Raw genomic sequence first — 23,013 nt, 5'->3', positions numbered from 1 at the left:
AATTGAAGAATTTATGGTTATAAAATTTTTATCAATTCTGCATAGTCGTTATTTCTTGATTTATAACTATATAGCAAAATTCCTGTTTGTCCAGAATATTATATTTTGCTTCTTACAACAGAATGATGTTTTGTGAGTAATTTATGAATGAATTATTGACAAATACATGTAGCATAATATAGAATCTAAGAACATTAATCACATTGCTTCTAATTATGATAAGTTGATACAGTTTTTATTCGAATTAAAAATAATAAAATCTAACCTCTAAATTATTAATGTTTCTTTTTTATTGTTCGTTAAACGATTCATCTACGCTAAAATGAATTTAAGTTTTATAAATAATTCATGACACGATGAATGAATAAAATGGAATAAACAAATGAAACCTTACCTAACCTAATCTATAATTCGTTAATTTTTAGTATATATAGAAATATGTTTAATTATTACAATCATCTCCGCTATAATAAAACGTATTTATAACCTAAAATTTTTGACAAAAATTTTTTCTTAAAATATCTTTAAAACTAAAACCAAACACATATAATAAAACATATATGATAAAAACTCATTCAAATGATTTCAAATATATATACAAATCGATGAGTTTAATAATTATTCCAAATAATTGTTTGTCAAAATATATGCTTGAAATATATAATAAAAACTCATTCAATGCGACGATTTCAAGCATATATACATATATTTAAAACGACGAGTAATAATTGTTTATACATATTGTATATATGCTCGAAATGATGAAAGGAATAAAGGTAGATAAAAGTAAAAGAAAGAAAATCGGGCGAAGAAAGTTGCTCGGTATCAGTGGCGGTGGGTCAGAAGATAAGAAAGAGAAACTCTTTTTATTCGGCCGGCCGATTATCTCGTTAGAGATCGGGAAACGAGGCGGAGGCGGAGGCGGGGCGCCTGCGATAGGGCAACCGTCACGGATGAACCGACCAGACCAGTCTGAGCTGGGGAGAAATTCGGAAAAAGAAAGCCAAGAAGCCAAGAGGAATCGGTCGTTAATGGTCACCTAGACCGGAGAGCGGCTCGAGTTGCTCGAGTTTTTTGTCCGTGGAGCGAGCGGTTGTGCAAAAAATACCGCGGTCTCGAGCGAGGGATAGGAAAAGGGAAATCAAGACCGTTTGACTCGAGTTGCCTGCTCGATCCCGGCCACCTCGTTTGCGATACTTTGAGATTTGGTCCGCGATTTGAAGCAGGTGTACAACGTGCATCATACATTTTTTGGATTGGATTGAAGTAAATAAAAAAAAAAAAATAATATTGTACATAAAAATATCGATCGAGGCTTGTTTTTATTATATAGATATGAGAAGATCTAGTTTACGATAGACTGTTTTTTGACTTTTAAAGGGTATGATATATGATATACGAATATTTGTGCATTTTTAATAATTGAAAAAAATGAAAATTTAAAATCAATTTTATTTGATTTTGTAGTGTTAATGGTTTGCAAATCATGGATTAAAATTTATGGTTTGATTGAAGTAAGAAGGGATAATGAAAATAAAGTGTCATCCATTTGAAATTTTTAATTTTATCAGAATTAATATTTGTTCATTTTCAATTGTGTTACAATGCATTTTTCAAAAATAATTTTTCCATATAAATTGTTTGTTAGCAAAATTTGCATTAAAATAGAATAAAGGAAAGAGAATGAACAAAAAAAAAATAGACTTAAACATGAATGACTTTCTAAGAGTGATTATCTAATATCTAATCCAGCATGAAGGTTATGTCAAGGTTCCTATATAGAAATGAATAACAACACCTTGCATCGCATCTGATCATTCTACGCATCCTCAATGACGCACGTTTCGCCTCGATAACGAATCAAAAAAACAAAACCAACAATGTCGAACGGATATTCAAAGCGATAATTTCTTGGTTTTTTAATGATTTCGTCATCGATTATCGCGAAATCGAGAAATTCTTTTTTCTGGAAATTACATCATCATAGCTCTAATGAAACAATGTTTGACTGACAGACAACGATTGTATCTATTGAAACGCGCTATTAAACACGTTTCGTCGAATTTCTTTTTAGAGGAGTAAAAGAGTATAGAGTTAATAAATATCTTCGTTATTGACTTTTTGAAGATTTCCTTTTCAAATGCCATTTGTCTATAAAAATTTGTATATTAATATACTATAAAGAAGTTATAGTTTTTATCCTTAAAAGCTATTATCAGAAAGCTATTATCAGAAAATTATACTAAAAGAAAATGGAATATGTGAAATGAAATTTATGAGTGAAATTTCATAATTTTATTGAGTCTTTAATAAAAATTAATAGAAGCCATACGACTATTAATTTAATACTTCATTATGCTTTATTTATTTACTTGTACATTTCTTTGATTATTTATTACTTTTACTTTTTTATTTTTTTAAATGTTCAAATTATTTTGGTAAAAAAATATATATTTCATTAATTTTTAATATAAATTAAAGTAATGTTTGAAACTTATAATTAAATATTAAAAATGCCATTTTACTCTCATTCTTCTATTAACAATGATATTAAATTTAATTATACATTTTAAATAGGTAAAGATAACTCAGTTATCTTTTATCAGTTATTGAACAATCAATTTTTCAAAAATTAGAAAAAAGAATATTAAGTTGAAAAATTAAATTGTTAAGTAAAATTAAATTAAATTGTATTTTTAAAATTTAATCCTAATATTTGATTTTAAAGTCATATATTTGTATCTTTCAAATCTTATTCTTATTTTTCTGCTAAAATTTAAAGTATTATAGTAACATCTTATTTTCATATTATTCTTTTGTAATTTTCTTTGTAAATTTTATAATGACTTTCTCTTTCTGATATCAGAATATTTTATTCATCACTATTATTGATAAAATTTATTTAAGATTTTTTTAATTAGAATAGTTTTCATTATTCATAATTATTATTAAATATTGTTCATTTATTTATTTAGAATCCGTGTTTATAATAATATTCTCACAATGAAAGTAATAATACTTATTGAAGAAAATTTTGTTGAAAAATAAATTGGGTCATAGTTTATTTTCAATCATTTATTATTTATTATTATTATTATTTTTATCGAATATTTATTCATTTAAAATCTGCTTTAATAGAAACTTCTATTTCTCGCATCACGTCATTTATGGAGCAAAACTCATCAATTGCACACCCATTAAAGTCGTTACATCGGTGCGTGTATTCTGCAAGACAGGCTGGAAACGATTAAATTACATCTAATCATTTAATGAAATGGAAAACGTCAGAGAAAATGCATCTCTATCGCACGAGCTCCACTTTCTGACAGACTTCCTTAAAAATTACCATTGATACAACGGCAACGATTTATGTAATTCACAGGAAATGTCTGTCTTTTGTTACGAAATAGAAACAGCAATATCGACCTGAAAATGGCTAAAACCGAGTTCTAACTCGTTCTTCTTTTACCCAACTTTTGTTCACCATTCAGATAAAAATCGAACTTGTTCTTGTTCGATTTATAACACGATTTCTCGAAAATCGTGGAAAAATTATCGATTCATTATGAAAGTCCAAATTGTTGTAGAAAACGTCTTTTTTTTTCATATTATTGGAAAGAAAAATTTTCTAGCAATCCATCATGAGATACGAGTAATCTGCATTAGGATTAATAGGTTCTATATGCAATTAGAGAATGACGAAGCAGTAAACTGTTTTCGATTTATAGAAAAAAAAAAAAAAAATTATTCCTTTTAGTCTCTTTTAATCTTCCATGATTTTCTTTCTTAAAAACTCTTCAGTTTTTTACAATCTATTTTCTTCTGTAAATCTTTCTTTGGTATTTCTTCTTATGTATTTAATTTTTCTTTTTTTCAGTCTTGTGCTTTTTGTGTTCTTCTTGAACGTTCTATTCATTTCTTTCTATTTATATTTCAGACTTTCTTCAACTTTCTTCAATTTTTTATACGCCTCTATACAACCGTGAATAATACTACAATCGATCGAAATCGACACGTAAATCGCATACGTAATCGATCTACAATGGACGATTCCTTGGGATTCGAACACGATCGAAGCTTTCGAAATCGGTTTGGAAAATTGCCTCACCTTCAATGACCGTATAGGAACACCTCTATGTGCATTTACGGTTACGTATACGTTCACAATGTTGCAATCCTTTGAATTAATAATTCAACTATGACGATCATAGACTTTTATTCGAGAGGAAAGTCAATAATAACTTTGAGATTTTAACTTTAAGATTTATTTACAGAAGACGTAAAAAAATGAATAAACGAATATAATTCAATTTTAAATCTTTGGAAATTGATAATGTGTATCTAATATTTTTCTTTAATTTTGTTAAATTGATAATATTCATTTTTCTTTGACAGTATAATTTTTAGAATTTCTTCTTCAAGTAGATTTGCAAAACTGCATTATCTTAAATTTTTTTTTTATATATAAAATCTTTTCATAATAAAATTTCTGTTCTTTAGAATTTTCTATTCTATTATATTTAAATTAAATCTTATATTTTTTTCATGTATTATAAAATTTTTTTATAATAAAATTTCATGTCTGTTCTTTAGAATATTTCTATTCTATCATATTTGTATTAAAATAAATTAAATCTGATATTTTTCTTTAATTTTGTTAAATTTATAATATTCATTTTTCTTTGACAGTACAATTTTTAAAATTTCTTCTTCAGATAGATTTACAAAACTGCTTTATCTTAAATTTTTTTGTCATATAGAAAATCTTTTCATAATGAATCTTTGTTGTTTAGAATTTTTCTATTCTATTATATTTGTATTAAAGTAAATTAAATCTAATATTTTTCTTTAATTTTGTTAAATTTATAAATTTATATTTTTTTCATATATTATAAAATCTTTTTATAATAAAATTTCATGTCTGTTCTTTAGAATTTTTTTATTTTATTATATTTGTATTAAATCTGATATTTTTCTTTAATTTTGTAAAATTTATAATATTTTTCTTTGACAGTATAATTTTTAGAATTTCTTCTTCAAGTAGATTTGCAAAACTGTATTATCTTAAATTTTTTTTTTATATACCATAAAATCTTTTCATAATAAAACTTCTGTTCTTTAGAATTTTTCTATTCTATTATATTTGTATTAAAGTAAATTAAATCTAATATTTTTCTTTAATTTTGTTAAATTTATAAATTTATATTTTTTTCATGTATTATAAAATCTTTTTATAATAAAATTTCATGTCTGTTCTTTAGAATTTTTCTATTTTATTATATTTGTATTAAAGTAAATTAAATTTGATATTTTTCTTTAATTTTTTTTCTTTAAATATTTTTCTTTAACTTTTTTCTTAATTTTGTTAAATAATAATATTCATTTTTCTTTACAAGTACAATTTTTAGAATTTCTTCTTCAGGTAGATTTGCATTATCTTAAATTTTTTTTTCATGTATCATAAAATCTTTTCATAATAAAACTTCTGTTCTTTAGAATTTTTCTATTCTATTATATTAATATTATATTAATCTATATTAATAAAATAAAATTCGATCAGTATCAAAATAAATTAAATTATCGTGACATTATTAATATTATTGTGAAGTGTTCGTTTCAGAAAACTTAGTTTCTGAATGAACGTTAGATTGGAAAAGATCATGCATTTAAATGCATCCGTGAAACGAAGATGCAATCAGTTCAAAGATTTAACGGTACAAAGACGTTTTAAAACCAGCAACGGGATTTCTTCAGAAACATCGCTTCCATTAGTGCAACGGTGATGTTTTATGCAGTTTCTTAACAAGAACTCCGGATGTAACTCGAACGATGTCAACCCATTATTAGCACGAAGCTTAATCTTCGTGAGAGACAGGTCTTCCTTTTCAATAAAGAAGAAGAATAGTAATTTAATACCAATTTTCAAGATTGGTTATGCAGTAACAATGGAGAGACATAAATGAAGAATATGTTACACGAGTGATCTTAAAAATCATAACTCGCTATGCATTACAGTAATCTTTCTTCATAAAAATGATTTTCTTAACAATATCAAGAAAAGGATTAACCATTTTAATTTACATCTTTCCTTTGATGAACTTGAACTCTATTCGTATGAAATATAATAATCACAACATAATAATCATTATAGTTATATATATATATATCAATAACATTGTAATCATTATTTTCAATATAACTTTTATTATTTATTTATGAGTATACCTCAATAGAAATTGTATATTGTTTAAATCTAAAATAAAAAAGGATATTAAAAAATCCACTGTTTAAACGAGAATGTATCATCAGCCTCAAAATTAAACTATTTATGCATGCATCGCTCCAATTACTGCATGCTTATTACATATTTTTCATACTCCGTTAACATTACAACAACACGTTTATCCTATGTGTTATTCATATAATTCACTCTTGAGAGGTTATACTAATCGAAAGTATCTATTTATACCTTCCTAAATTTTTCTTTTTGTTTATTATTATTACATCAAAAATCTGAAAGATAATTTCTCTTCGAATGTGATTCAAAAGTAAGATTTCGTTCCATAAACAATTCACAATTAAAAAAATTTTTCCTCGAAAACGATCTTTGAGAAACAATTCCTATCTCATCTTCTGCAATTTATCGCCGTTTGCAAACAAAAAATTGTAGAAGAACGATTACCCAACATCTCGCCATTGTGTTCCGACTTGACAATCGGATTCGAGGAATTTTCCGGATAAACAACTGGAGAACAATGGTACAAAGGGAGAAACAGTTTCTTGCAACAGCTCGTTCCATTTGGGTCACAGCTGGTGACCATGATGGTGTCCACCACTCACACTGGTGAACTGGTTCTCGAAAAGGGACAATCTTGCGTCGAATATCGATAACCGATCGGACGTTGTGTTATTCAGGTTGGAGATCGATCTTAAAAATCAGGTGGTTGGCCAAGTCGAGGTTATCGAACCGTCGCATAACTGGCGTTCTCTTATCCAAGGACCGGTATGTCTCGTTCGTAATCTGCTCCTTTCGGACCCAGACTCACTTTTCACGACCCAAATTTGAGGATGGACGGGATTCAAGATGGCGGATGGTAGGATTAAGTCGATAATTGGTCTTTGTAAAAATGCGATAAAAATTGGAACAAAAATATATTTTTGTCGTCGTTTTTATTCTAACATCATCAGTATTACATTTTTACATATATTTTATGATATATAATTGTGAATATCACAATTATTTCCTATATTCTATGATATATAATTGTGAATAGATTGTCAGATTGTATAATTCATATGAACTAATTGTACATATTTGTCTATATCTATGTCTAATTTACCATTACTTTTATCCATTATTTTAATATCGATTAAAGTGTAAATATAAAGTAAATATAATTGTATTTGATTGAAATAAACTGTGATATAAAATAATTGTTTCGACCGCTTTTCGATAATTTCCAACCTAACCTCCAAAGATTGGGATAAATCATTGAAACATTAGAATCGAAGATTCTACGATATCAGAACATTATTATTCTGGGCGAAATTTATTATTCAAATCAAAGACGAAAAAATTCCTCACAATATCTTGACGTTAAAAGGAATTTGGCATAACATGATATTTCTCCACACTAATTCTTCCACCATGTATAACGTCGTATTAATTTATCTGGTTACGGTTAATGGGAGGCAGGAACAGATAGAAAGACCTTGAGACTAGATTTATTATATTCTCGTGAACGGTGAAACGAGAAAGGCGTAGCTGTGAGGAATTGATAACTTTCATCGATCGCTATCACTGCGTCCACTTTCAGCGTGGATCATTTTAGATGCAAAACAACCAGGGAAGTTTGCTTAGATCACTCTTTTTCTCTTTCAAATAATCAAGAAAAAAAAAAAAAATGACACGTGTCGTTTTCAAGATTCAGTGCGCCGTCACACGCAACGTTAATCCATCGATTCGTTTCGATCACTTTCTTTTCGATTTCAAACTCCTTCGCGTATCCGTGAACCGAGCTCTTCCGGTTTTGACACACTTGGACAGCTAACAGTTTCTTCTTATTGACAGATTTCTATTATAGGCTGTCGCGAATGAAATGACCGATTTCACAAAACCACTCAAAAAAAAAAAAAAAAAAAAAAAAAAAGAATAGGTTTTCTTATATGGATTTAAAATTCAGCATAAAATTAAAATTGTTATTAATATTAATAGAAAAGGATTGCGTTAAAAGAGAAAAATAAAAATCTTTCATTGGTGTAAAAAATTACGATCGAAAATAAATATAAGTATAAAAAATAAAGGAATTGTTCATAACAATCAATTAAATTAATTAATATAAGTAATAAATGGTGATTTTAACTTTTAGTTCAATAATTTTATTAAGAATTTGACTATTAGCATGTCTAACCTAACCTAACCTAATTTTCCTTCCTTAAGAACACGTTTTTTTTTCGTGAGTCACTTTTTCTTCTTTTGAAATTATATATTACATATTACATATTACATACACTACTACGTAATTATCGCATAACTTTGTTATGAGTTAAAGATATCTAATTTGTAAAAATTAAATCGCTACCAATTGAAGGATAATTTAATATTTTTCAATCTACTTAGTCTCAAAATAAAGAGATTATCTTTGTATACAATGTTTAATGTACCAGAGGGAATTTAAAGATCGATTTTAAGACAAGATTTCGTAACGGCTTTTCATGCTGGATACCGGACACCAGGTCAAGAATTCAGTTTTAAGGTCACGAATATAGGGACACCAGATTATCGGTGCCAACTGAGAATAAGAGAGTAACGGTGTCCCGCATTCGACATTTTCCACTGAAGAAACATGGTAGAGATTCAAATAGAAACTAAAAAATAGTAGAAAAAGAGAAGAATCGATATTAGACAATGATCTTAAAGAAAGACAATAGATTTGACATTTAAAATATACTTTAATTGAGATCAACTTCAATTATGCTTAGTAATGTTCTATTTCAAATTATATTTTTAGATAATTATTCAGATTCTTGTTTATTATAATAAATAATAATCTAATTATAATATTTGAAAAAGAATATCTGAAAATAAATTTCAGTATTCTAATGTATTTCATCTTGATAGTTTTATGGCCTAGTAGCAGAATCAATTACTTTGTTGGCATTGTAATTAAAGTTTCTCTAATTTTTTGTTTATTTCAATTTTTCTACTTTCTCATAATATGATTAATTAAAAAAAAATGAAAGAAAATTAAAATTGTAGAATATAAATTTAAAATAGCCAATCACCATTGGAATGATTTAATTGTTATATTATAGAAAAAATATAATATGGCAGAGAATTAAAAATTCAAGGTTAATAATAATCTGATATTCGAGATTAACTAATATGAATAAGAAAACCAGAAGTATTTGTAACAACGCGGTTATAAATTAGAACGATCACAACCGCAAGAAGAAGTCGAAAGATCGTGAACAGCTCTCACTGGTCAAGCTGCGATAAATTTCTAACCGGAAGGCTGCTTAAAGAGGAAGACGAGAACGGAAAGTCAACAATGGCTGCACCTTCTTTCGCAATTTATACGCTCACCTTACTTCGAATGTTCATCGCGTTTTCCATTTCCTATTTCGGTAATCCGAATTTAATATTGATTAAATTTTACAATCACAAATCTATTTTATATTATAATAGATATAAAATCTAATTTAATAATATATACTTTAATACATCTCAGTTATATAATAATTTTCTTTTAATTATAATATTAAAAGTGTAATTATTTTCTATTTAAATAAATATTAATTAATTACAATAACTTATTTTTTATCTAAAATAATTTAATTTATTAGTTTAACAGTTATTATTACTTTAATCATTTAATTTACGTAAATATAATATTAATTTTATATCATTTTTAATAATTGCATAAAAAAAAAAATAAAATAAAAAATCCGAAACTAATCAATTTAATTGCTTTGATAGTTCTATTACATAATAATAGAAAATTAAATTTCTTTAATATTTATCAAAATAAATAAATTATTTATTAATATTAATATTTATAATAATATTAATATTTGTTACAGCAATTTTAAATTAATAAACTAGAAGAAAGTTCAATATGAAAAATAAAATAAAATAATTCTAAATAAGATAATATATTTTTTTATGTTGCATTAAAATTATCAAAAAAATGAAATCTTTTAAAGATCAAGTATTTAACAACTCAATATTAAGAAGAAAGTTAAAAATATTTGTCATATAAGATATAACTATAAACTATAGAAATAATTGATCAAGACATAAATATATATATGCAATATATATGTTCAATAGTCAAGGTCCAATGACGGAAAATGAAATGGTAATAAATAGAGAGAAAGTTGGCGGAGGTAGTAAAAAAATGTGAAAATTAAATTTTCAACAGATGCGGTACGCGATAATTGGAAGAGGGTGCGGTTTAAGTATTACGCTTTCGAGAGTAACTTCTCTCTTTAACACTTAGGTGTCTTCTCGAAATAACATTCGAAACTGTCCGGTCAAAAACATCCGAGATATTTACTTGAAAGTGATTCACGATTAGTGAAAGTATACTACTTATTTTAAAAATATTTTTTTTTTTTTCTTTCTTCTCTATCTTCACTCAACGGTATTAACGAATATCGCACTTCCTCGAGGAATCGATTATTTCGAGATACTTTCTAGAAACAATCTTAAAAATCTTTCGAATACTAAATCGAGATAAATGATCGAAGATCAGGCCAATTGACCGCTTACTTCATGCTATCGGTTAATCGCAAGGATTCATGAGGAGAGTGGAAAAAGGAAATGAACGACGTTTGCCGGAGAAAGTATCTGTTAACTTCGACTATAGAAATTCTCGACATCTACCTACACGCATTGGAACTAGAGCTGTTACTGGATATTTGAGCGATAGTATTGAGTAGAAATATAGGTTATATATCTATTTCTGTGTTTTTGCGTATTAATTAAAATTATTTATAAAAGAAGAATTTTCATACTTAAATAAATAAGAGAATTATTTTAATTTATTTTATTCGCACATAAGATTTGGAAAAAAGAAATTTCACTTTTTACGCAACGAAAGATTTTGTTTTATAAATGATTTTAATATAAAGACATGATAATAAGTACAAGAACAGCAATACAGATAAATCTTTTAAAATCTTTAAGAAATCTAAATCAAATTATAAAATTGTAGAATTTATTAAAATTGAGAAAATCAAGAGAAAATTTCAAAATATTCTAACCTAATATTTTCTAACCTTCAATTCTTCGACTAAATTCATTAGAAAATCAATGGAATATATTTGAATCTACATTTTAAATATTTATATTCAAAACTTTATTCAAAACTCTATAAATCCAAACAATAATAAAAAATAAAAAAATTTGTAGAAACATTCTACATTTTATATTTCATTATAAATAATTCATCTGCTTTTTAAATTTGTATCTGATCAATATTTGTTTTTCGATTTCTCGTACAGAAGTATGTTAATTTGGATCGAAAAATGATATCCAATTGTTTCCTCATGATATAAATTTCATCATTTCGCAATGATTGAATCGTAATTGCTATGGAATAATGATTGATTGGATGATTGATTGGATTTTGATAATATGAAACATCACATATGTATTTAAAGAAGATGAAATAATTAAAGGAAACGTTTGAAATGAGATATAAGTTAAATTACACAACAATTGACGTGTAGTTTTAAATTACTTCCGTCCTTTTCCTGTCAGAATTCAATCAACACTATCTTATAGTCACGCAATGATCATGATACAATCACGATCCACAATACATTATCATATTAATTAAGAAGATCGCTCGTCTTTTTGAATTCATATTTATATAAAACAATCTTAAAGAAAAATATTTCAATTTTATGTAATATAATTATTATATTATATTTATTATTATATATTATATATTTGATATATAATATGTTATATATTCACAGTAAAGAATTTTTGAAAGATCTAAAAATTAAAACAAATATAAATATTAATATATAAAAAAGTTGATTAAAATTGAAAGCATTTAAGTTTTTAGATAAAGCAATTCGATCTTCTGTTAAACTGTAGTCTTATCCATGTTTCGCTTCATCTAATGCAAATTTAAATTGCTTGTAATTTAATAAATAGTCTCAATCAATTTTTAAATCTATTTTGGTCTCTAGATTTTCAAAAATGCCCAAATATAAAAATATTTTACAATATAATAATATTGTATAAAATTAAAATTATTTTATCTTATAAAAAAAAATAATAAATATAATATAATATAATATTAATAATATTGAAAATAAAATATTCTTTTTTTATAAAGGAATAACTATATATTCTTTCAGAAGAAAGAAATAGTTTTTCTTTTGTGTAAACTTACGATCTTTAATTAAAAAATAAATATATATTGCCTATAGACCTTGGTAATATTTCACAAAATAAAATTACAAAACCATTTCTAGGAAAAATTTACGCACAACAGATATGATATTAAATATAATATTAAAGATTACCTTGGTTAATATTTCGCTATTATAGTAAATTAGAGATAGAGAAAATTTAAAATAAAATAAAATATGAATTAGAAAGTTAAAATATTTCCATAAACTACATATTTGTAAATATTATACATTTGTAAATATTATTTCTTTTTAATATCTAAATTATAATAAATACTACTTCTTGGAGAAATTTCATTAAAAAATTTTACTTTTATATATTTATATTATATATGTATTGGAAATTGAAAAAAACATAAACTATGTTGTGAATACAAATGAAAGTAGAACATCAATTATTTTAACTAATTGAACAACAAATTTTTTAGATAATCAGTCAAAAAGAACTAAATTTATTATAAAAAAACTAAAAATTATAATTTTCAAATATAAATATTTATTATATCTACATAATAGGAGAAATTTATAAAAAATGAATTATTTTTAGATAGCATCTCAGAATACATATTCAAGAATATAAACTATAATTATTTTAAATAAATACTTATTCAATGATTAGAGATAATTGATTATTGTTTTTATTCAAATCTAATTTTTCAATATCTAAATTTTGATTTTTTATTGCAATAGTGAAAAACATTGGCATTTCTAATATATCATATTTTACACACTTACATCAATATTAAAAAAAATTAATATTTTATAAAATATATAATATTCATTTTTGTCTCTTTCCACGTATTATAAATATTACTTCTTCATATAACCATTTATCTATTCAAAAAACCTCATCTATTTTCCTCAAGTAAAATCTACTTCCTTTACAAAACCGCAAAAAAGAATTTCCTTTATTTTCTAGGAATGTTCAGTTTTTACTTGACACTTTAACCGCTTAACTGATGTAATTTTGATCTCGTTACGCGATGAATGATAGATCTACCATTGATTTCGAGAAGAAGTTAGGTTAGGAGCCTTAGGGAATAAAATTACCGCGTAGTCAGTTCCGTCTCGCGTGAATTCATCAACGACTTCTCACGTTCCGTCCTCCTTCACCGTGTAATCAGAATCGAACCATTCTTAGGTTTTTCCTTTTCCCCCTTTCTTCACTTCCTGTATATCTGTGTTGCAACATTTCTGGTATTTCCGCCCCGTTGACTACGATGACACCAAAATCACCGACAGAACGGAACGTGCAATTATGCAGCCGACGCGCAACAACGGAAGGAGGAAACGGTTTGTCATTTATGCTGATTGTGGAACGGTATTTCAAAATTACTTTGCACCTCGATGGCTAAGCAATTAACTTGCTATTTATTATTCTGAATATTGCATGAAAGTGTTTTCTAATTTTAAGTAATAAGATAAAATAATTTGTAATTTTTTTTTTTTTTAAGAAATATGTGTAATTGTTTTTTTTTTTTTAAGAAATTAAAGATTAAATTTTGAAAGGAAATTTTAGAAATATTAATATTTCTTTTCTTTATCATTGTTTTTCTTTTATTCTAGAATTAAGGAAATATACAATTATAAGTTAGAATTATAATTATAATGAAATATTTTGTTTATGTGATTTTTTGATGTAATATTTAATAAATTGAAAATTATAAAAAATATTTTTAATATATTTTTTCTAAAAAGTTCTAAAAATTGTAATTATAGTGGAATTCTGTTTACATAAAAAATCCACTTATATGAAGAAAATTTTAATGATGCTTAATTGTCTGAATTTCAATTGAGATTTCATCAGAATAACAATAAGATTATGTAAAAATCTTTGTAATATAACATTTATTTTGTACTCTTAGTAATTTTCAAATAATAATTATATTATTTTGTTTGATTTTTAATAATTTAATTAATGAATGAAATTTCGTTAATGATTAATCTTTCTTCTAATTTTCAATTTAATAACAATCTTCAATATATAAAAATAAGATTAAAAAATGTTAAATCTGTTCATTAATTTTCTGAAATCTATTAATCATTAAATCTAATTTGTATAATATACTCAATTTTCTATCTTAGAAAACTTTTAAATCACACTCAGATGTCCCAATATCCTGATGACCTACTGTTGAATCGTTTTGACGTCATCAATAGAAGACTGGGTCACGAAATTCGATGATTTATGAACCGAATCGAACTGCAGATCACCATTTTAACATGTATGATTTTTCTTCTCGAAAAAAATTATATTTGGAATTATTTCTTTTTTTTATATCAATTTTTTTTAATTTTATCGTTAATCTGAAATTAATATTTCAATATTCCGTTTTGAATTCGAAAAATTTTTTAATTCTAACCTAATTTTTTAATTTCATAACAAAATTGCAAATTATTAATTTAAAAAAAAAAATAAATTAAAATAAAAAAATTAAATATTTATGTTTTATCAATGTTTATGATGCATTAGATATTAAGATTAAATATATATACATATATTTTTTTTTAATTTTTAAGTAAAATTAGAAAACTTTGTGTGCCTTATATAAATTTAAAATTAAAACAAATTAGAATAACAAACAAAAACTTCGAATTTCAAATATCTTCCAAATTGTTTAACAATTACTAATCATTTTAACTAAGAAAAATTCTAAGATTTCACGAAGAGAAATTAAATATATGAAAGAAAGCATTTAATCGCAAAATTCGAAAAAAAGGTCAGATCCGGCATGAGTCAGTTGACAAACCTGATTCTCGTCGAGTCAAGAGGAAACGACGTGACGGTTGCATTAGAGAAATTAAATTTACAATAGGCCTAGGAACACAATTTGAAATGGTGTGAGTCGTCGAGAATCGAGAATGAACGAAGACAATTGTGACTATTTTGTACCCGAAATATACGTCAAGCAAAGAGACCGCTTTTGCACACTTTGAAAGTAGGTTGTTACCGAAAAAGAAAGCGTTTGCGAATTAAAATTCGCTCGGATCATTTTCATTGTTTTGATATGTAGAGTGGATTCTGCGTGAAAACAAACCGAATTAATTATAAAAGAAAGCGATTAATGAAAGAGGTCTTACGAGGGCGTGAGATTTTCCTTATGAAATTTCTTCCTTGCTTTCGATATTATTGATAATTCCTTATTTCTTAAAGTTCTTTAATATATCATAGTGAGAGTCTGATAATTAATTGTAAATGAATACAAATGAAATTTTAAAGAAAATTATGCTTATTTTATTGATTATAATTATTATATAATTATTATCTTATTTATCTTAATTTATTCTTTATATATGAAATTTTTTATATATTTTTTTTAAATAAAACAGATTTTTTTGTATGTTTATTTAAAAATCAGAGGATGACTAGAATTAAATATTTGCTTTAAATAAAAGATAAGTAACAAGATTATTTTATGATTATGACATAGTATTTATACACATCCATATGTATGTATATCACGTGTTCTTATGTTAAATATGTACGTAAATATGATTGATTATGTTATCGAAGTTAATAATAAAAACATTTTTCGTCTTTTCGACTATAATTGAAGTATACTACAATTGTCGAGTATTAAATATATATAACTATATATATAAACTAACAATAAGAAATTTAACATGCTAATTACACAAAATATCTGTTGGTTCTCTGTTCTTTAATTCATTGAACTCATTGTAATAATAAAATTACATTGATGTTAATTTTGTTCATAAGATAATAGATTGATAATGATAACAAATTTCATCTTAAAAATTTATATGTAAGATACGCTAGAATAAATAAGTGGTATATTAGAATATATTAGAAAGGATTGAACATTTTTTATTTAAATAATTAAAAATAATTACTTTAAATAAAATAAATTTATATAAAAATAAAAACTATTTGCGAAGAAATCCTAAAATCCAAAATAAATTATAAATCTATAATCCTCATATAATATGGAAGTTAGAAAAAATCCAGGAAAAAAATTTTTAAAAAATAAATTTTATTTATCATATCAAAAAAAGAAATTATAGTTTTACTTAATTCTGTAAATTTAATTCAATATTATAAGAAAAAAAAAGTGTACTATTGAAATTCATATTGTATATTCATATTGAAAAATTATCATGTTATAAAAGAATTAATACAAATTGAAAATCATATTATATGAAAAAAAATATAAATTATAATAATAATATAATATAATAATTAGTATCTAATAATTTCATTATTTTGAATAATAAAAAATAAGAAATAATAAAAATTTCAATACGAGAAATAATAGATTTTATTTCAGATCTGGAAGTTCATAAATGAAAAACTATGAATACATTTGCATTGTTATATACAAATAAAAGAAAAGTGATTTTAGAAAATAGAAATTTCACACGGATAAAGATTTTTATATTTTCATAATGAAATCAAGCAATAAGTCTGAATTTTATTGTTTATATTTATTATCATTTGGATTATATTATTATTTAAATAAGAATTTATTTTTATAATATCCAATCTGTTGGATATTATAAAATCTGGAAAATCGATCATTAATCAATAAAGAGAGATCTTGTTCCATGGTAAAAATTTTTAAAAAAATTCATCGAAAAATGGAAGACCACTTTCGCATATTTAACGCGGCAAATGTTCGTAAATAATCGAAACAGGGAAATTTAATCGCGAATTTTGTGGCGCGACTTTTTTTCAGACAACTCGAATGAAACTTGCGCGATGCGTGTATATAATATCAGTGCCGTGACAAGAGTCGCTTTCACTGACTCTGAAATAACCGCATCGTGACGCGATCCGCCCGTGAAATTCCTACCTGCTAATTTTTATCTCTGACGCGGATCACCGGATCATTTTCACGCGATCGATTATCGATTGAAATCGATCATGAATCGAGAATATTGCGATTCTTTTCATTTCGATTTTTTTTAATTACGAGCTATTATATAAATTTTATAAGTTATAGAGATTTTTTTCATAAACAATAATTTCAATAATAAATTTTTTTTTTTTTTATTAAAATGTTAAAAGAGATATTTTTACTTGTATAAATTGGCGATACGAATTACAAATGTAATTCGATTTGAATAAAAATTTTTATTGGATCTCGCTCAACGAAACAAGTGAAAAGTGATGTTAATGATCAGACGCCTGTTAAGAAACATGTTTAAAATTTAAAACATCACCATTGGTGACCTCAGCGTCCTATTACATGATTAAATAATTGTCCCCGATTCGTTAACGGTTCGTACAACGGAATTTACAAATTCGTACGTTGAGAGAATGTAAAAATGGTTAATAATAAAAGTAAGTCACTTAAATGTTAAGTGTTTACTTAATTTCTATGATAAATTTTAAATATTATTAATACTTTTATAGCTATTGACATATGTGTATATTTATTTTTTTTAAATTAAAATTATTTTAATTTAAAAATAAAAAAAAATTAAAAAATCTGTAAATATTAATATTAATATTATTTATTTTTATTTATATTATTATTATTTAATATATTATTATTATTTATTTTTATTATCGCTGTGGATTCAAAAATTATCTAATTTATGTTAAAACATGTATAATAGTTATAAAAAACTATATTATAACATTTAAATATTAATTAGATCCAAGAATTGATATCAAATTTCGTAATTATTAAAAAATTTATTGTTGTATTTAAATAAATAATAATTAAATATTAATATTATTATTGTTAGTACTATTTTTATATGATTTTTATATCAATATTTATATCATTATTTATATCAATTATATATCAATTATTATATCAATTATTTATATCAATATAATTTATCAATATTATATAAGTAAATATATGTTTCATACAGTTATATAAATATTAAAGAATTAAATCTGATTTAAAAATTATATTTTTATATTTAATTATTTATAGTTGAAAAATATTAAAAATAATTAAAAAACATACCATAAAGGCTGATGCATTTGAGTATCCAAAAACTCAATAGGAGTTTGCTAAACATCTCACGTTCGTAGATCAGCAGGAAATGCTTGATTTTTTCTTTCAAAAGTCCATCGTCCACATACCAATTGAAAAATCCAAATAAAGCACGTGTTTCACTGTGATTGCATCAAAAAACTTTGAAACTCATAAAGACCAATGTTCTTTCATACTCTCGACAGCTTCAATATCCAACGAAAAATTATTAAAAACAATGGCGAAATTGTTAAAAGTTTGACGTACGAATAAAAAAAATAAACGATCGATCGAAGCTGTCGTGATTCGCTCGATCAATATACTTCTACGTTTCTTTCTATCGATTTCCTTTTCTTAATTATTAAAAAAATATTCTATTTTGTCCTTTACGACTTGATTCACATTTCATTATAATTTTTCAATATTTTTTATTGCAACATTAATTTAAAAAAATTTTCTTTTCGTGAAAAATTATTCGTAATATAAAAAATAAAAAATTATTGAATTCGGCGAACAATGACTGTCAAGGAAAGATGGTATTTTTTTCAGCTGCTGAACTGTTCAATTTCTTCTGCTTTCTCCTTCTAAAGGCTCGACGTTCTTTTAAACGCTCAGGCGACCAAAAATCAAGTACACAGCTCATGTATTCTGCAATTCCACTTAAAAATATTGTCTCGATGATTTATCGATCGCCTATAAATCAAACACTTAACAATAAGATTCAATAGCATTATCGATCAATGAACACTCGATAAGTATAATATCGTTCCATATTAATAGTTCACTATTTAAAAATCAGAATTAATAATATAACCAAATATACAACCGGCTAATCTTTCGATGAACACAACTGATGCATGGAAATCGATAAAATTATTAATTGTCTAGGTATCGAATGGCTCGTTCGATTATCGATATATCGCACGATACTGCACGAATTTCACGTTTTCATTGTCCAATCGAGTTCTCGCGGAGCTTTCGAAGCGATCTCGAGTTTTCGCGGAAAGGCGCAGTTCATCAAGACGAGAGGCTTGAAGCGCCAGCAGAAACTAAGAGAGAGTTCGTGCAATCGGTAGTCTACACCTGCAGGAACACCAGAGCTGCTACCTCGTGGCCTACTATAACAGAACTGACTCCCACCATGGTGTACCGTGGCTCTTTACCTGCTATAAACGTGTTTATTCGCCATGTCTACCGATGGTTCAACCATTTCCTCCATCGCAATTTAATCAAGATGACATCGATGACAACTTTGCTTTCCGTAGTTGATCGCTTCAACGAACATTCAAAGAGCTTTTTTATTATTTGCTTTGGGATGTTCGCGAAACTCAGATAGATTTTGTTTTTCAAGTATGTTATTTCATTTTTATATTATTAATTTTAAAATAAAATAATTTTGTATATTAAATAATAGAATTCTGTTTCTACAAAGAGGAAAACTTTTGAGAAAGACTATATTCCAAAACAAAAGAAAAACTTTTGTTTAAGAAAATGATGTATAATTATTGTTAAAAATAGATAGTTAATTCAGATAGTTAATTCAAATCAGCGATTAATTTATAAGATCGAAGGAAAATGCATTTTAAATTTATTAAAGTATTTAATCAAATTAAAAAAAAATAACATAAATAATCATATATTATTTTTATTATTAAAATAAAATTATTTTAAATTTTATTTAAAAAAAATGATTCTTTGCATAATAAAAAAAATAAAAAACCATAAAATAAATAAACCATAAAAAAAAACAATAATTAATTCTAGAGATATAGGTTTCTAATGTTAAATATTTTTTATATAATTAGAATTAAGCTAATATAATGAAAATAGATAAATTATATAATTATTTTAATAGCTATTTTTATTTCAATAAAATAAAACATTAGTTTTTTTAAAAAATCTATACCTTTTCAATAATTATAAAATAAAAAAATCTGAAACTTATATTTGATAGTTCTAGTATCAAATAAAAAAAAAAATGAAAAATTGTTTAATAAAAAATAAAAAATAGCTTTTTTAATAATAATAAAATTTTAATAATAAATTCATTTAATTTAAAATTTCACATAATTTATCTCATATTCATCTCAATATTCATCTTAAATGGATCTTTTATAAAAAAATTTTTATAAAATTTTTTTTTTTTTATTTATTTTTAAATATTTAAACAACTGTTTATACATCAAAAATTTTCTATTTTCTAATATTTATATGCTATAATTTAATATATTGCAAAAATTACAAAATTTTTATGATAAATAGTTATAGTTATTTTATAATAAAAAAGATATAAAATATATCATTGTTCGAATATTTTTAGAAGTAATTTTATTTTCCTGTCGCGTGAAATTATTAGATGTGCAGCAAACCGTTGTTATTTAATTCTTAATGCGTTCTAGCACCTTATGGTTACTGTATATCGTTGCCTAATAAAAACTGCTAAATTTCTTAGGTTGTCGCAATAGAGGAGTTTCACTAGTATCGAAAGCATCCGCACAATGACATACGAACTGCGCATTATTAAATATTATATCATTGTATAGAAAATGAAAGTGAACTCTTGGACTCTTCTTTCCCATGATAAATAATAGCTCAATTTGGCAAATAATCATTAATTGAGATTGATGCAATAAAGGCACCAAATTGTTTTTTCACTTGTTTTATCACTTCTATTATATCTTTCAAAATTCTTTTTTTTTTTATTTTTATTTATATTTATTTATATTTCGTATCTTTATATCAAAATTGTAACAAAAATAATTTTTTTTTTTATATTTGTAGTATCTTTGTTTCATTAAAAACAAACTCATTCAAAACAAAATTAATTTAAAGCAACAATTAATTTTTAAGAAAATATGATAAATAATCTTAATAATTTTTGTTTATTTTTTTAAATAATGAGATATGACATTTATAAATTTTATTTTCATTTTTGTATTACTAGAAGGTACATTTATGATCTTTTTTTTTATAATGACTTATAATTAACATAATGTTAGCAAAATTAGACATGTACATTTAGATACAATACCTAGAGAAAATTTACTAAATACCTCATAATAATATTTAGTAAAGATAAAAAACAAATCAAAAATAATAATCAATGCAATAATTTCATGAATTAATTTGAATTTTTGTTTTTATGAATAGTGAATGCATAGGATAATTTTTTTGATATCTTTAATTTTTTTCTATTGTTTTAATACATGTAAGCAAAAAAAAAAAAAAATTGATTGAGATATTTATTGAATTTGAATGTTTATAAAAAAGACTATAAGTTACTTTCACTGTTCTATTGATAATTGTATCATATTTATAATAGTTTTTATATGTGTGGGATGTATTATTTATAATAGCTTTTATATATGTGGGATGTATATTAAATCAATGTTATAAAAAATGTTAATAGATCATATTATTATCACATTATCAAATAAAATAAAGTTATTTCAGAAATTATTTTTGCTATATTTAATGCATTGAAATTATTTATTACATATATTTATATTCTTTTCATATTATTAATAAACAGAAATATAATACATAATTGATTTTAAATATACTTATCATTTTATTTTAAATAACACTTATGTATACATATGTTCACTTATAACAAGATTATTTTAAGATTAGTTTAAGATTTATATTTATTCACAATTAAAAAAACATAAAAAATTGAATAATTTATTTTATATATGAAAGTATAATATTTTAAATGATATAATGCAATATATTATTTGTAAAATTGAGTTTCATCAAATTCATCTTGGTATTCCTCAATTATCTTTACCTTAACTATTTTTTTACGTTTCTCCAATCTACTTTGACGTTCTTCTTGAGAAAGAGTATTAAGATTAAGAGGAAGAGTAATTATTTTTCTTGGTTCTTCATACTCAATGTTAATACTACTACCATCTGGTAAAACAAGGTACACTGGAAAAGTATTTAAATATAGTTTTCTATGCTTTTTTGTTATTGCTGCTGTCCAACAATTAAGATTTCTATGAAGTGATAATATTTTCTGCATTGGTTGTAGAATTGAAAATATATTCATTCTGAAATATGAATATACATTTAAAGAATTACTAAATATATATTTTTTCTATCACTATAATATCAATAAAATTGGTATTAAGAAATTGATATAATAAATAAAATTTATAATTCAAATATATGCATTATTGAACAACTATAAAAAGAGGTTATATTCAACATTAAGATTAAAATTCATTTTTGAATCATAATTACCAAAATTAATATTCATTAATATTACATTTTCTATTTAATATTTAATAATAATATTTTATAAATTTACATAATTAAAAATAAACTAGACTTACCTCTTTCTTGGATTAATATCAATAACTTCGTACAATACATGCATAACCTGAACGTATCATTTTATGTGACCAATAGATGGCTCTGTATCATAAAATCGAATATCGAAATATCGATATTTATTTTAATTGTAAAAACTTGGCGGTTTTATTAGTTCATATATCGTTTAATCAAAGCGCGTGAAATGGATAGTTTTATTGAAAAAAAAAGTGACTTATTTGACTTTATGAGTGATTAAACAAAGTGGATGCAACTTTTACGTTGTATAATTGGATGGCTTTACAATTTT

At 24.3% G+C, this 23,013-nt stretch overlaps 2 protein-coding genes across 4 annotated transcripts in view; both read right to left on the bottom strand.

Moving 5' to 3' along the window:
* The window catches only part of LOC122717736, a 34,248-nt gene extending 14,802 nt beyond the window's left edge, over positions 1–19,446 (bottom strand). Inside the window, exons 1-2 of one of the 3 annotated variants that reach the window (XM_043942099.1) lie at positions 19,210–19,446; positions 18,378–19,034 (exon numbers count right to left, since the gene is read on the bottom strand). In XM_043942099.1, coding sequence (XP_043798034.1) covers positions 18,378–18,432 — 55 coding nt within the window. In that variant the 5' untranslated portion in view covers positions 18,433–19,034; positions 19,210–19,446. Of the gene's footprint in view, positions 1–13,482; positions 13,606–18,377; positions 19,080–19,209 lie in introns of those variants that run through there. The other 2 variants (XM_043942098.1, XM_043942100.1) reach the window with 2 other exon arrangements.
* Positions 19,447–22,013: 2,567 nt separating this feature from the next.
* Positions 22,014–22,868, bottom strand: LOC122717695 (39S ribosomal protein L55, mitochondrial). The gene is made up of 2 exons (XM_043941994.1): positions 22,727–22,868; positions 22,014–22,441 (listed from the first exon to the last, which is right to left on the bottom strand). The coding sequence occupies exons 1-2, from the start codon at positions 22,768–22,770 to the stop codon at positions 22,120–22,122; spliced, it is 366 nt and encodes a 121-aa protein (XP_043797929.1). The 5' UTR covers positions 22,771–22,868; the 3' UTR covers positions 22,014–22,119.
* Positions 22,869–23,013: the final 145 nt, after the last annotated feature.

Source organism: Apis laboriosa, unplaced genomic scaffold, assembly GCF_014066325.1.
Source record: "Apis laboriosa isolate Shangri-la unplaced genomic scaffold, ASM1406632v1 scaffold56_cov145, whole genome shotgun sequence".
NCBI lineage: Eukaryota > Metazoa > Arthropoda > Insecta > Hymenoptera > Apidae > Apis > Apis laboriosa.
Note: the sequence above shows the minus strand (reverse complement) of the source record. Positions and strands in the feature narration are given on the sequence as shown.